Here is a 17,091-nt window from a genome sequence, read left to right on the forward strand (position 1 = left end):
GTTGTAACTCAGTGGTAGAGCACTTGCCTAGCATATGTGAGGCACTGGGTTTGATCCTCAGCACCACATAAAAATAAATAAATAAAATAAAGCTATTGTATCCATCTACAAGTAAAAATATTTAAAATTTTTTTTAAAATAAAAAAAAAATAGATCTCACAGGCAGATTTAAAAAAAAAAAGGAATTGTTTAATCGGGCTGGGTGTGGTGGCACATGCCTGTAATCCCAGTGACTTGGGAGGCTAAGGCAGGAGAAGGGAGGATCACAAGTTCAAGACCAGCCTCAGCAACTTAGGCCCTAAACAACTTAGTGAGACCTTGTCTCACGGTAAAAATAAACAGCACTGGGGAATGTGGCTCAATGATAAAGTACCACATGGGTTCAACCCTCAGTAGCAAAAAAAAAAAAAAAAAAAAAAAAAAAATTAATTGGTGATACCTAGCTATAATTTTGAAAATTAAAGAAAAGAAAATGGTGGCAAAGTAAGGTAAAATTCTGTCCCTTACCAGAGGCATTGGTCATGGTGCTGTAACCACACACCCTCCCTCATCCTGTTGACTATCTGCAAGCCCTTTTGTTCCCTTCTTATAGCTTCCTTTTTATTCTAGAGGAAGAGATGCAAGTATTTCTAAGCCTCTTAAATTCTTTAGTTGTTTAACTCAGTTTTCTTCATGACTAATTGTATATATACATATATATTTTTTTTTTTCTTTTTTTTTTGGGGGGGGGCATTCTAATGATATCAATTTGTTCCTAAGTGAGTCATTAGAAGTGGGTTGTGGTCACTGGTTTGATTGGTCCTGGCCAATTCTTCATGTCGTCTGGAACATATGTTCCAGGCAGGCAGCACATCACTAATTAGCCCTGACAGGGTATGACGTCCTCCTTCTTCAGAGTTAACTATACACTTGCTTCTAGAGCCAGAATCTCTTTCCTGGTGGGCTCGTGTAAACTTTCTTATTAAAAAACTGAACGGAGGTGGCTGGTGCTGTTTCAGAGGGTTGGAGGTCATGCTATCTGATCGGGGAGAAAAACAACTCAAAAAGTAAAATACCTCATTTTTCTGGTAGAACTCAGTGGCATGGAATTTGTCATCCTTTTGTGTAGGTTTCTCTTTTATTATTTTTCTGCTTAATAACTTGTCCTGTTGTTTCTGTACCCTGATCACCCCTTGGAATCCTTTCCCCCACATCAGCTCCCCTGGATTTAGCCCTTCCTGGGATCCCTTTACCCTCTAGCATAAGTGGACAGCTGCTTCGAGGGCTGTTGTTCCATATGCAGCACAAAAGATAGGTACTGCTCCTGGCAGGAGCAGGTGGAGGGCCCCACAGACCTCCTGAGTAGGGCCACACCCTCGTCTATTGCTGGCTGGCCAATGCTCGCAAAATGAAATAACAAGAGCAGGTAGAATATATAAGCACTAATATTTTACTTCAGTTTTAGCAGACAAAACAAACTGTCAAATTGCTACAACAATTTTTAAAAGCCTGCTTTCACATGTAGATTAGTGACAGTCCACAGACTAGCCATCTTTGAGCAGTGCTGGCCCTTGGACTATCCCTTAGGTAACATTGCCTAGAGTCATTCACAGCATTTGTCTTGTGTTTGAGCTGTTGTGCTTCCTGAATCTCATGATGAGCTCTAGTCTTGGATGCCTCAGCTATCCATTCTCACTAAATCTAGTACTGTGAGGGGATGTTGCTCCTGAGAGCTGCTGCTTTTATGAACCCACCCCACTACACTCTGGTGCTGCTAATCCAGGAGCTTTTCCACTTACAGACCTCAACAGCCTCTACTACCACTCAGTCTCCAAAGAGACACCCAAGGCTTGCTGACTTCTTGTCCTACTTTCTTTTCAAAACCAGTGGTAGAAAATTGCTTCAGGGCTGGGGAGATGGCTCAGTTGGTAGAGTGTTTGCCTTGCAAGCACAAGGCCCTGGGTTCGATCCCCAGCACCGAAAAAAAAAAAAAAAAAGAAAAGAAAATTGTTTCAGATTTGACTATGATTTTAAATTTTAGTCACTGGACTTTAAAGTTGAGTAAAGGGTTTGTGTGTTGTCAGAAGTCATTGCATCATGAAGATTACTTGCAGGAAAATGAAATGATGGATGATAACATACAGATTGCATGGAAGAGGAGGAATTTGGAGAGGGGGGTCTCAAGTCAGCGCTGCAGGAAGAGGGATGCTAGAGACTTTTTGAAATGTCACATCACCTTATTTACCAGTTTAACAATTTTAGTTTTGAGAATGTGTGGTTATTAAAGTTTTGTGTTAGTAAATGAAGCGCGAAGAGAACAGATATTTACTGAGGGCCTGGAATGTGCTATGTACCTTACATAGAGTATCTCTCTTCATTTAGAATCTGCACTTAATAGTTTATATAGAATCACCATGTAGTATCAGAGGGCTTATTTTATAAGAAGTAATTAATTTAAGTAGGTCACCCCCACCCCTGGCAGATGGTGATGTTATTGGTCTTAAACATTAGAGACATTCTTAAGCCGCAGGGTTATATAACATGGGCACTTAGGGAGAGGCGTGAACTCTTTTGAGTCCTTTGGGGTGCTATTTAATTCATCACTGCTGTGCTAAATAAAAAATTCATCATGCCTCATAAAAGTGCCCAAGTATTTCTAGGCAGTAAGCTCAAAATTCACTACTGTGAATACAGATAGTTTGTGGAGAGCCATTCAGGCATTGGTGGGGCAGGGAGGTAGAACATGAGGGAACCATCAGAGCTACATTTTTCCAGGGACATCAGAATAAATCTTGGTGCCTGAGAAGATGATCCTGAAAGAAGAAAACATTATAAATTATTTGGTTTCTAACTTTACAGTTACATCAGTTTCTAGGAACTCATCTGCTGTCTGCTAGAAGAGTTATGCAGCCTGCCTTGCTCATTAAGACCTTTGGTTCTAAACCCCAAATGACCCCGTCCTTCTTTATATCCACGAAAGTCTTACATTAGTGGCAGATACCGCTGACCTGCTGTAGCCTCAATATCCCTGGGCATCCCATGCCATTGACTCTGTCCACCTTGAAGCAGAGTGGCTAATCAAACTCAAGGCCAAGTGGATTGAGCTATTGTTTTGTGTGTTCCCCATGTGAAAAAGGTCCCTCTTGATCCATATTTTATAAGAATTTATCACAGTTTTTGTGGCCCTCTTTCAGAAGTGGGTGCTATATGGTTTTATTTCAATGAAAATGTCACCAACCAGGACTCCCCTTGTAGGGAAGGCTGCATTTCTTACTGCACGACCCATGATTTTTGATCTCTGTTTGGAACAGTTTATGGCTGCTTATCTGATGAATTTGGATATGCTGCAGCTGGGTTATGTTGCAGCCCTGCAGACTCAGGACTGCTAAGTGGCAAAGAGATTGCTTCATTGTACACAAACATGTCCTGTGGGTTTAGGCAGCTTTACTCTTTAGGTCTCTGAATCACTGGATTTATGTAAGTTCAGTCCCTGAAAAAACCTGGTGTCTAACCAAGGTGATAGAAAGGTAGAGAAGTAGATAAATATGTCTGTGTATGTGTATATAAATGTGTAACTCTTTCTGTAAGCTGTATGACATATATAACATCTGTGTGAACTACATGTAACATACATGACATTACATTTATCTATGAATATATCCATAGATACCTATAACTCCTGAATAAATTTATTAGAAGCCCTGCTTAAAAAAAAGACACTCAAGACTTGCTTATTTATACGAATTACCACGCCCATACCTACAGTGATTGAATCTACGTGGAGCCTGCTTAATTAACATGCATAGGTTTTAATGTCTTGGAAATGAGATTCCCAGTCTTTTATCCACATGATTGTAAATGTCTTTCTTTAAAAGAATTATGAATTTGTATAATTGCGATTTTGATACTTACATAATAACATATTTATCATTTGAAACACAATGCAAAGAGCTAAGAATACAGATTTACATTAGTTATTCTTACTCTTACAGAATTCCCAGAATTATAGATTGGCATCTGTAAATAACCACTTTCCATTTTTTGTCAAAATTATTTCTGATCTAGATACTCTCAGAAGTATTTTGTTACAGGTCATTTGTTAGTGCAGAGTAACTGTTAAATCCTAAATGTTCTACCATTTTCTGGTCAAGAGATTTTGACCTAATACTTCACATTTTGTGTGTTCAACTACTAACAAATTTGAACATTCAGGTGACATTCAAATATGTTTGTGCACATACATGTGCCTATGTAAAGTATCTGTTAGAGAAAACCATGAACCAGGACTTGTTTCTATGTAATACTTTTATATTTTGCCAATTTTAAATGCCAGTATTAAGTCAACATGAGTCAAAAACTGGACTTGGAAATATGGAGGATGATATTTAATTCTTGATTCTCTACAGAGATGTATTTTTCATTTATAGAAGTTATTACATGAAAGTTTGCATAAACATACAAATATTTGAATACAGATTCAAATTTATTTGAACTTTAGCATCGAAGAGCTAAAAGAAATGAAATGGTAAGCCTGTGAGAACAGCCATTATTTCCTGTTTCCAACATGGTGAAATATTGTGGAAACAGCCCTCTCAACTTTGGACCTTGAAGTTAGCTCATCCTTACTTAGTTTTCTAAAGTAGTAACTATCTCATGAACTGCTAAGTTAAAGATCAAGCATTATGTTAGGAAAAAATATTAGAGTTATCTCTTCTAGAAGTTGTCTCTTCTTTCCAACTTCTTTTGGGGGAAAATTTTCTCTTAATCTGAGCCTCCAAAAATTATTAAAACAAGCCTAGTAATATAATTCCTGTAGATAGTTAGGAATCTGAACTTAGAAATTTTTTAATCAACTTGGATACATGCCATTAAAACATGTCATTGAACTATGCCTCTGAATTATATTTAAAAATATTCAAATTGCTTAAATAGAATTAATTAATAATAAAAGTAACTTCAAGTTTTAATTTAAATTAGTAGGTATTATTGTCTTATAAACAGTTTTAACAGTGGGGAGATATAAGCCCAATTCCAATTCAATCCAAGAGATCTTCTCCCAGTGACATTTTCAAACAGATTTGACCCTTAAGAGAACTTGATCCTAATTTGTTCAGCTCATTAGAAGGTCTCTGAGAAACCAAATTAATTTTAGTAATCACCAAATGTTTTTTTTTCTTGCTTTCCCCTACTCCTTTCCATAAGGCAGTTTTTCTCTCAGTCCATCCTGAACCAGAACCTAATGTATTTAAAGCGTGTGTGTGTGTGTATGTATATTTGCCACTGTTTATTTTGCCTATACATGTTTTCTAGTCTTCTAGTTTTATAGTGAATATAAATACAGGCCAGAAATTTCTGTCAAGAAAGAATATCCGTAGTGTATGTGAGAATGTAGGTGGCGCTAGGGAGCACAGAATGAGAAAGCAAGCCTGAGGTGAATTGGAGACCAGACCCTGGAGTTGGAATGCACATGTGATTTCTAGAAAGGAGAAAGCAGAGCTGAGAACCAGATAGCACAGAATGTCAGGAACTTGCTGGGCATGCAGCTTCACCTTAACTGGAAAGGCAGCAGGCCTAGAAAGAAGGTATCCTGATGTGACCAGAAGCAGAGTTTGACCTTGCCCAGATGGGTGGAGGAAATGGGCCCCAAGGACTTGAGTGCAGTGTAATGGCACATAGACTGTAGGTGAGGCCAGGTCAGCCTGAACTGAGCAACAGGACTGGGTACACACAGTTTGCCAGCTCTTATGTAGTAAAACCCTGAGAACAATGGAAGATGGAAGTCAGATCAACAATGCATGATGTGTCACATGGGCAGTGCCCTGTGAAGTAAAGGCAGTGCAGAGAGAAAAAGTCTGCAGGGATTGCAACAGTCCACCACCACAGACTACCATGGAATATGTTTGGACCCATTTTCATTATCCAGAAAGTAAATTGGAGGTAAACTGCCGTCATTGAAGAGGTACCCAACCTCCGACCATACTTCTCAGAGCTCCATGAGTGTTTACTTCCCCTTTACTATACTTGCTGGAGCTCCAAAAATAGTCTTCTTAGGTCTTGAGAGCTCAATTCTTGTGCATGAATTCCTGATGCTCCATGTGGGTTGTTGATCTTTTAAGTTGCTTAAAGGCCCTGAAGCACATGTTGAGCAATGCACCCAGAGTGGCATTCCAGTTGTTCATTTACTATTCCTCAGTGGTGAGAGGTGGAGCTGGAACCCACATGCAGGCCCCTGTGAAGAAGCAGCAGTGTTGAGATTGCCTTTAGACGCAAGGCCGAGACACTCACACCTGGAGACCTCATGCCCACGCACAGGGGCACTAGAACAAAGACTTGGACAAAACAAGATCGGGGGAGATTCGTTTCCTTATCTTGACAGCCCCGACCAGGCCATGTGTTTTATTCTGCCAACATTTGAGAGTTGAGCATTTCCCAGGTGATGATTATGGACTGGCAGAACTGGACAGCTCAAAAGGAGACAAATTCCATGGAAAATAACTGGTGGACAGTAAGCATTCAGATCCCTTTCAGAGTTCCTCACGCACATGCACATACCAAAAGCTCCCAGAAGCCCGTTGATAAGGACGTTGGTTTCACTGCCTCTCACTGTGGGCTCAAATTCATTTGACTTTGGGCTTCTTTATCTTTGAATATCCATTAACCTTCCTTGGAATTCAGTTGTTAAAAGGGTCAGATTTTAGGAGGCAGATGCTGGGAGAGGACAGAGGAGGGCTAGAACCATCAAAACAAATTTTTTTTTCCACCTTATCAGTTTGAGCTAAGAATTTTTTATCTGTCCCATGTGACCTGCTGCTTTTACCAGTTTACCTTTCAGGGATCCTGCTGAAGCCTATGAAAATGACCATGTCCTTGAGAGATGGAGCGAGTTCCCACATTAACTGCTTAGTTTTTTAATTGACTTGAAGAATAATCCATTGGTTTTCATTGTGAGCAAACCAATTCGATTTAGAAAATATTTTGAGGAAGATCGATTCTGTTAAAGTCTAAAAATACATTTGGTAAAGATGCTGAGTTTACCAAGTTATTTTTGGCTTGAGTCATCTGTAAAAAATACAATAATTGTGTGTGTACTTGATTGCTTTAAGAATATAATTCTCCTGAGATTTTATTGGCCATGGTACCAAGCGATCTTTCTAATAGCTGAGCAGTAACCTTCAAGTACTGAGTTCTGTTATATCTGAATCAGTGGCATGTCATTGAATAGAAAGCAACACTGAAAAAGCTTTCCAAAGCATTATTTAATCCTAGGAATAAAGCATTTGAAAACACCATTAGTGAGTCTTCTCCCTCAAATTTCATGGCCCCAAAGAGGTTTTAAGGTTTCTGCTTATAATTAATATGGCTTGTTTTTATCCACAGAGGCCAGCAAGCTTGTCATGTCCTATGTGGCAGCTGTTTGTGGAAAAGGAGCAGAAGTTAATCAAGTCAAAGAGCAACTTTTACAATCCAACCCAGTCCTGGAAGGTAGGATTTTCTGTGTGCATTTAGGTCAGTGTAACTTGAAAGTAGACTCAGTTTGAGGGCACTTCAGGTATCTGGCATGCTGGGAGGTGCTCTGGGATGGAAAAGGAGGAAAGATATTCAGGCCAAAACTTGTTGAGCAAGCAAGCATCCCAGGAACACGTGTCTCCAACTTGTGGAAAAGGAACACTCACACTCTAATCATTTTTCCCCTTTTGATCTTTATTTGAATGACTTAAATTTTGCTTAAAAATAATCAACTGATATTTGCAGTCGGTGGTGTAACACTCTTTTTTCATTCAAGAGAACACCCAGGCCTGGTTATTTTTGTTGTCAGGGAAACATGAACTCTACCAGAGAAACACTTAAAGACCAGTTTTTTTCAGGACCATAAAAAGCCTATACTTGACTGTAGAGCTCACAGATTTTTAGGGTTGACTCCCTGTATTAGCTCAGGTTGCCATAACCTAGTACCATAGACTGGATGCTTTAAACAACAGAAATTTATTTTCTTACATTTTTGGAGTCTGGAAATGCAAGAACAAGGGGCTGGGAAGGTTGGTTTCATCCTGAGGTGACTTCTTTTGGCATGTACGGGCTGTCACATTGCTGTGTGCACATGTGATTTTCCTTGTGTACATTGGGAGAGAGAGCAAGAGTGAGCTCTGTGGTATCTCTATTTTCCCCCAGTTTTTTTTTTTTTTTTTAATTGGTGCATTATAGTTGCAGATAATGGTAGGATTTATTTGTTGTTACATGTTGGTACATGCAACAATATAAACAATAGGTATCTCTTTTTTATAAAGGGCACTGATCCATCATGGGAGTCCCCACTCCCATGACCTCATTAAACCTTACTCCCCAATATCATCACATGAGGGTTAGCACTTTAACATAAGATTTGGGACATAGGGGATACAAACATTAGTCCTTAAGACACCATCAGAAAATGAAGCCAGGGACAAGTTCCATTAATTCCCTAAAGGATGGCATGTGCCATCAGTGTAAACCATCCTTACAAACAGTAAATCAAAGCCTTTCCCTGTTGATGGGATGCCATTAAATTCACTTCATATGATAAGCATGTCTTTATTGTCATGCAGCGGGGTTACCAACCTTAGCACTATTGGACTGGATGCATCTTTGCTGTGAGGGGCTGTCCTGTTCATTGCAGGAGGACCTGTCCTGAGCATCTCTGGCCTCTGCTCACTAGGTACCAGTTGTACTCCTGCCTCTGGTTGTTAGGATAAAGAATGTCTCTAGACACTGCCAGATGTCCCCTGGGGAGTTAAACCACACCACATTAAATCTCTGGGCTAGAGAAGTAGTTTAGTTCTTTGTCCAAGTCAGGAAGGACAAGATTTAACACAGATTGTAGCAAACTGCTCTGGGCTAGGTGGGTGCCCCTGCTAGTGTGGAAGGCAGCCCTGCCCTGTGTCTTTATACTCAGGCTCAGGTCCTCCTCCCCTTTTGGAGATGTTCCTGAACCCCTGAGCATTCCCTTTGACTCTGAGACACACTTCTCTGCTTCATATTCTCCATTTTATTGTAAGAGGACACCTTGCATCTGTATCCCTGGATGGTAGGATAAGAGAGAAGCAGAGACCAAATCATCTATTCTGTTGTTTTTGACCTCTCCTCCCCTTTATACCTTAACCAAGAAAGAAGCTATAGAAAGTGATGTCTTTTCATTTGTTATTCTAATATTTGAACTTTTGTTTATTCTCTTTTTAAGTTAATGTGCTCTTCATATGCTATTATTCTGTATATGCTTATTTTTAAGAATGCTGTGATCTAAAGGAGCATTGCTGTGGAATGCTACAGCTTGCATCTGTGATTAGAATCTGGCTCTTTATTCAGTGGTATTTCAGACTAGGCTGCAGTGCGGGAAGTGGAAGAAATGTCCACTGTGGGCATGTATTATCTTTTATGGGAATGCTTTACTTTTGAACTGGAGCTGCTACTGTAAATGAACATTTAGAACAATGAACTTAAAAAAAACAAACAAGGAATGTGTCTGCAGTGTTTTATAATGGAATACTTGTTTTGGATTCTGTGGCTCACAATAAAGGACTTCAGTGTTAGGATTGTGTTTAGTAATGTGCAACTCAGAATTGTTTGATGAAAAGACGGCTTGTGGCTTGCTAAGGGTGCCCTAAATCAAGGTTTTTTTTTTTTTTTTAAGCAATTCCTTCACTTGCCCCTGACCTTCAAGCTGCAATAAATTGTCCTTTATGTGTCAGCATCTTGAGCTGGACTTTGGGGCTTTTAATTTAGTTAACTTGGCACCCACCACAAAGGCTTAGCCAATAAAGCACGAGAATGTTGAGTTTTTCATGATAACTTGGTCGACATTTGCTATTATCGAGATCACACGTGTGAAAGCCCTTGGCTGGTGTGGACAAGGGATAAACATGAGAACCTCCCCAGAAAATTCCCTCTTTTTAGTATTTCCAGGGCACAGGTTTCCTTGCTCAACACAGCATCTCGGTTTCTTTCTGTTGAGAAAGAATTTGGTGTCAGGACTAACTGAGCCATCCTCAGTCTAGCCAGATCCCTTAAAACAAAGAACTTCTCCTGTGTTGATTTTGCAGATTTTGTCTTAACTGATCTCAAGCCAACTATATTAATTATTTTAATAAAAAACCAAAACAACCACCTAGTGTGAAATAGAGCACAGGGGGTTAGCTGCAAATATCCAGAGTACCTTCTTAAGTATGCTCCCTCACTCATTCATAGGTGACTAATTCAAAACAAGGACCAGTGTTTAGCCTCTGGGCTCATTTGAGCGATGATTGCTTCAATTTTCTCCCTGCTTCTCTTGAATCAGTTATGGAGGCCTCCAGATATTTGATGTCCAGACTTTGTTCCAGAGATCATTTCTGTTGGCCGTTTCATCATGCACTCTTCCTTGCTAGCTACCTCTGGATTCCAGCAATGGCCTGGGTGGTGGGAGACTTGGTAGAAATGCAGTCTCTTTTCCTCCTGTGCCTCCTGAACCAATTTACACTTCAACAAGATCTTTAGGCAACTGGGTTGCAAATTGAAGTTTGAGATGCACTACTGGGCTTTCAAAGCTTCAAATGGGGGTTCCCTCTCCTGATAATGTCTTAAATTTATACTGTTTCTTTCTCTGTGACCATTTTCCTAGATTAATTTGCCCCTGTCTTGTGCCCAGGCTTGGTGAAACAGAGGCATTCTGCCTGGTAAGGGTCAACCACGTGGGTCTTGTGGGCCCTCATTTAAAAGAGAGACCCATGGGAGATTTGTCTCCTCACAGCAACTAAGAATGGAACAGGCTTGTATTTTGCATTGTAGATTAGTTTGGTTTTCTTTATTTTGACAAGTTTTACTTAGGTATGATGGACATAAACTAACGTAGCTATGCAGCATTTTTTGGCCATTGGAAATGACTGTCATTTCCAAATCTTGGTATTACTTTTTCTGCATTTTGGAGTTAAATGATTAATCACATTTAAATAAGTAGTTTTATTTTTAAATTAATTGAGATGTCACATGTTTTCTTCTCTGATCTGGAAACCTCATCCAGTTCCATCAAACCTTTGATATTATAAAGTAATTTCTGAAATAACCCAACAATATTGCTTGCTGGCTACTCACTTGACTCCTATTTGAAAAGAGTTAAAAGGTGTTGAATTAGGCAAGATTAAGTTTGTGGTAATGCTTACAAAAATTCTATGAATCACAGGAATAATATGCTATTTTTCTATGAATTTACAATAGGACATGAAAACTTTAGGAACTTATTAAAACTTCAGTTAAGTATATTTTTATGGAAAGTTTGTACAGAAATGTCATTGGTACAAGTTGTATTTGCCAGCAGTTATATATGCTGTATCTTCTACTTGAAATTATTTTTTTCTGTCAACTTTAACCATGCATCTGTTTTGTTCTTACTAGCTTTTGGAAATGCCAAAACTGTAAGGAATGACAACTCCTCTAGATTTGTAAGTATTTGTATAAGCTTAAGTGTTAACACTAATATTTAGCTCATGTATGTTTAAACAACCAGGAGATGTTTAATGTTTCTTAATACACACATTTTTTAAATAAGAAGAGCACCATTCCTATTGAGACACCAAAAGGTCTGTAAGGACAGTGTTTGCTTTTTGAGATTTTCTTTTTTAATTCTTCTTGGAGTGTTAAGCTGTTTTTATCATATTTTCTTGTCACCTTCTACTATAAAATTCCATGAGTAATATAAATGAAACTATTTAGAAAAACTTTTTACTTATCTGAATTTTGGTATTATTATTAATCATAATTAAGAATCAGAAATTATGTAAGAAAAAAAACTGAGTCTCAAGTTTGTATATAGTCTGTCACCATTTTCCCTTAATTAGTGGGCCCAGAAAAGATAGTATATATTTTAGATCTTTATAGAGGTAGAATCAGTTTAAGACTAATGAGAAATACAAGGGCATGTGGGTTGGCAGGGGGATCTAAATCTGATTGACGTCTTGAGCTTGGTTGAGCTAGGAGATGCTATTTCCACTAATAGACACCTGGTCCATGCCACCTTTCCAGCCTGGCTCCTGTCATGCTCCAGCACACGCACCCCCCCACACACACATAGGTCATTTGGGTCCTCCAGCTGTGCCAGGCACCTCCATGCCCCCGGTCTTCACAGAGACACCAACACTGCCTGGAGAAAGCTGGGGGTTGGGGTACACGTGATGGTGGTATTTCAAAATGGCTCTTGTTTTCTGTGGTTTAACCAAGTTTATACATTTTTATGACAAAGATCATTTGCTTTCTGAGCTGTTTTCTCATATACATTACTTGTGCCACTGGGGACCATTTTTGATGATCTTTTATGCCTCCCTACCAGAGACTCTTCCTGATCTTTTCCCCCCTTCTTTGGAGATCCCTTTTGGCTTTTTTCTTATCAGGGTTATTGAGTGCTTCAGGAAGAGAATGACCTCAGCTGAGGCAGTTTTGATAGTTTAGAAAGTGGGAGGCTAAATAAGTTCCTAATTCCAAAATTCCTGTGAATTTTTTCCATCAGATTAGTCAGTTAAGTTGTTATAACTGATTTGAGCCATACCTTCTCCTATTGTGGAAACATGGCTAATCTCATTGCATAAATAGAATTAGAAGTGAAGTATGGGCAGATAGAAGCAATTTCAATGATCAAGCTTCTTTATGTGCTAGAAATTGTATTTGATTTCAAATTATGTGCACATACACTTTTAAATATTTACAAATATATTTAGTGTTTAGGCAGTACAAATGCATAAAACCAATTGCTTAAAAGGTCATTACTGTTTAGTAATATTTGAAATCTAGCGAAAGGCTTGGCAGGAGATTTAGCTTATTAAGTAGCTTCAGAGAAATCCTATTATAACACGGGTATTAGGATGTGAGATTAATGCTTGATTATAGGCTAAGTCATTTCATGCCCAGTTTTTAGTAATTTCTCTGCTTTGTGGTCTGTGACTGGACTAGTAATATGCCCAAATATATGATATAATTTTTGTAGTAGAACGCTACAGTAGTTAAAGTTACTGCTGAACCTAATAGTGGTTTATGTATCATGTACTTGTCCTCCAGGGAACTCGCAGTTCCTTCAACTGTGTTTGGTTAACCTAGAATGAATTCCTTGATCTCTTTTCTGAGAAATCAGGAGTCTGCTGTATTACAGTTAATACATGCTCATCATAGCTGACATTGGAGACCAGCGTACCCAGGGAGGGGCCTCATGGTGTTCCCCTTCCCATCCCAGCAGATCTAGTTTGACATATCAGACTTCATTTAAGAAAGAGACTCACCGTTTTTGAAAAATGTATTTCCAAAATCCTTTTTCTTGCTTGACTCTGGCTTCCTGGGAGCGGCAGTGCTTTGAGCATCTACCATGTGCCAAGTGCTGAGCTCCACACCGGGAACACTGGAGAGAATTGCCAGTGTCGGGGAAATTTCATTATGCAAACTCTCACACCGTGACATTTTAAAAAAATTATTCATTTGTTTAAAAACAGTTTTAACAAATCATCGGCCTCCCTGTACTTCACCTTGCAGCCTGCAGTCATCTTCACAGACTGAAGTTCCCTGCTGCCTTGCTGAAGGGCCTCCATGGTGCCCCCTTACTCCTAGAATATAGCATGTGCTGCTTCTGGGGCCTCCTGGGTCCCTGCATGAGCGAGGCCTGTCCTGCTGGGACCTCAGCTCTACTCCTTGCCCTTTATCACTCTGTCTTAGCCACATGGGCCTGTGTGACCTCAGACACACCAGGCACCTCCTAACCTCAGACTTTTGCAGCTGTGCTTCCTTCTGCATGCTGTGCTCCGTCCCTTGGCCCTCATGTGTCTGGTGGTTGTCTTACATCAAATGTCACTTCTGTGAATTCATAGACTTTATGACTTCAGCTTGTTTTTATTTCTGAAGGCATTTTTTCATCTCTGGCGTCACTGTGTCACTTACCTCATTGATGTCACCACAGCACTGATAGGGGCCATGGGAACAAGTACCCTGATCTTATGCACCAATTTTTAAGAAGCTTATAGACTAGAAAATAAATGTGTCTAAAAATAATTATGAGACAGCACATCAAAGAGTAAGTTCCCCATGAAGGGTAGAGGTGAGGATATACAGACCTCCAGAAGAAAGAAGTGGAGGAATCTGGGGCAGGGGACAGTCCTGAAAGGCCCGAAAGACTTAATGTGTCACAGTCGAATGGAGAACAGGGGGAGCTGCTCTTCCAGCCTGAGGAAGCCTGAAGAGAGGGACCATAGGGACCTGCATTGTACCAGAGTTCCTGGCTGCTGGACCAGAGGGTCAGAACACAGAGCTGGAAAGATGGATCAAGGGTTCAGTGAATGGCTTGGAGTGTCAGTCTTAGAGTCACACTTTAATTGCAGGTGATTGGAAGCTGCTGGTGATTGCTAGTAGACTAGCAACAATGATCAGAACCAAGCAGGTAATCAGGATGTGGCCTGCACAAGAAGAGGGCCATTCCACCACCAGTGGAATTCTTGCTGCTGTCTAGGTCTTTCTCCATGTCTACTTCCTTTTCCATTCTTTCTACAGTAGCATACCTTCTTTAAAAAAGCATGATCCTGGTCATCATCACCACTATCATTCAGACCCACCAACTGAATTAATCCTGCATCCTGTGCTCACCTGCACAAACGTATGTAACACTAATCCCTCCACCTGTGCCCAAGGACCACCCTCTGTTCCCTCCTGCAGGGTCAACCTCTAACCTCCTCCTTAGTAACTGCTGTGTCCCCACCATTGTAGAGGACCTCAGTATCCACTCAGTTGCCCAGGCCACATCCCTGGACTTTTTATACCCTCACTCATTTCCTTCTTCAACTCAGGCCTGTCATTATGATTCTCTGTGTAGCTCTCAACTCCTTTTCTCTTTTGCTGCTCCTGCTTGAAGCCTCCAGCATTTCCCCCGTTACCATTGCAGATTTAGCTAGTCTTGCTCCTTTCTAGTTCATACCACACTAGCCCAGTATTCTTATAAACTGGCAGATCTGATCATGGCCTCCTTAAGATCTTTCAATGATGTGACTTGCTCTCAGGAGGACATCTCAATTTCACAGTCTGCTCCAGCTTTTCTCTTCACCCTTGATTCCCCACTCACTATCCCAGCAGATTCCAAACCTTCCTTATTCTACTCCTTGCCTGTGTAACTTCTCCTGAGTCTTTGCATTTCAGTTGGGAGCAACTCCTGCTCTTAATTTGTCCTTCCATGCATAGCAGCATGGCCCATAGTAGGGTGTATCCTACACCAGAATGACCTGTTTCCCTGTCTCAGTCCCCTCCAGGGTGTATGCTCCTTAAGAACAGGGACTATGCTTTGCTTTCCTGTATTCCTACTTTGGCAGTGAGGAAGTGCTCAGTAGACATTTGCTTAATGCATAAGTGAAGACTTTTAAAGGGAAGAAAAAGGAGCATGCCTCAGCTGGTGAAAGTCACAAAGTGCATTGTTGACTGAGTTCCATGTGGTCATGTTTCTTCTCCCTCCCCATTGTTCTGAAAATCAGAAAGAGTTAAAATAATACTTAGACTGGTTTATAAATAATTCTTCCTATCTATTACTAAGGTAGAACTTGAAACAAAAACCAGGATTTGACTTACTAGATCAACACATCCTTTTCTAAACAAGAAACAGCTGTCAGGGTTATCCTTTTGTTCCTGTTACTCTTTAGGCAATTATAGGCCAGTTCTTTAAAAAATCACAGTATTAAACTCCATGTGTGTCTCATGATACCATCTGTGGAGTGTAATATGAACCTGGGTTATATATTGCTATATAATCTAGGTTGAAAGCCAAAAAAAAAAGTAATAATGATTATTAGTCTTTGATTCTGAGCTAGTCACACCACATAATTGTGTATTTGGTTTGAATAGTTACAAAAATGGAAGGTTTTATTATCCACTGTCCAGTGTCTTGGAGTTTATAGCCATGATTTAAACTTTTTTTGCCTTTAAAAGAAATTTATCTTCCCAATCAGTGCCTATGTAAGGACTACTTTATTTTCCCTGATTTTATGCTTAAATTGAGTACATGTACTCAAGGAGTTTGAAGCACATATCTGAAATGGAAAAGTCACACAATGGCTAAGAAGATCTATTCTTAAATTAGTACCAGAATAGATTAGCTTTGAGCTAATGGGTATTTAGTATGAATTATTTATGGAAGCATATTGTTTTACATCATGGACAGATAAACTGACTTTCTTAATTACATTTAAAGAAGTGCATAAAAATAAGGACTTAGTTTGCTGTTCTCTAAAAGTATATTGACTGATTATTTTGAGTTGGACTTGAAAAATCACCGAGTCTTTCTTTTCTTTGTCAGGGCAAATATATGGATATTGAATTTGACTTTAAAGGTGATCCACTGGGAGGAGTGATAAGTAACTGTGAGTATTTTACTTGAATCTTTGTAAAGAAGTTCAGGGGGCTGGGGATATAGCTCAGTTGGTAGAGTGCTTGGCTTGCATGCACAAGGCCCTGGGTTCAATCCCCAGCACCACAAAAAAGCAAAACAACAGAAAGAAGTTCAGTAAAATAGAATATTTTAGATACCTGACCTTTTTAAGAGATGGGTGTAAGGATATATTTCCTTTTCTTATATTTAGACTTTTAGCTTTTGCATTTCACATGGCTTCATAATATAATTTGTCTTTTTAAAGATCACTTAATAGTCTTTGAAAATCTTTTTAGAAGTCTGTTAAAGAAATAAGTTTTTGTCTAGCTGTTTTTTATATTCTGTAAGTCTTCAAGCCAATCCTGTATGAAAAAGATCTATGGGTTATTTATTTTTTATTTTTGGTACCAGGGATTGAACCCAGGGATTCTTAACCCCATCCCCAGCCCTTTTATATTTTTTATTTTTAGGGTCTTACTAAGTTGCTTAGGGCCTTGCTAAGTTGCAAAGGTAGGCTTTGAACTTGTGATCCTTCTACCTCAGCCTCCTGAGCCGCTGGGATTATAAGTGCGTGCCACCATGCCTGGCTCTAAGGGTTATTTTGTTTTACACAATGTTTATGATTAAAAACAGAATACAGAGAGTTGGTTTTAAATGAATAATTCTCGGAAACATTTATCAAACAAAAGGAGTGGAACTGTACTACAAATGTTATTTTGAAAAGTTTT

General features: G+C 39.5%; 1 protein-coding gene across 4 annotated transcripts in view; it reads left to right on the top strand.

Moving 5' to 3' along the window:
- Positions 1-17,091, top strand: part of Myo1b (myosin IB) — a 179,262-nt gene that overhangs the window by 93,403 nt on the left and 68,768 nt on the right. For all 4 annotated transcript variants that reach the window (XM_047543729.1, XM_047543731.1, XM_047543732.1 and 1 more), the window contains exons 5-7: positions 7,357-7,461; positions 11,380-11,426; positions 16,292-16,355. In XM_047543729.1, the coding sequence (XP_047399685.1) occupies positions 7,357-7,461; positions 11,380-11,426; positions 16,292-16,355 (216 nt within the window). The remainder of the gene's footprint in view (positions 1-7,356; positions 7,462-11,379; positions 11,427-16,291; positions 16,356-17,091) is intronic.

Source organism: Sciurus carolinensis, chromosome 3 (genome assembly GCF_902686445.1).
Source record: "Sciurus carolinensis chromosome 3, mSciCar1.2, whole genome shotgun sequence".
Lineage (NCBI taxonomy): Eukaryota > Metazoa > Chordata > Mammalia > Rodentia > Sciuridae > Sciurus > Sciurus carolinensis.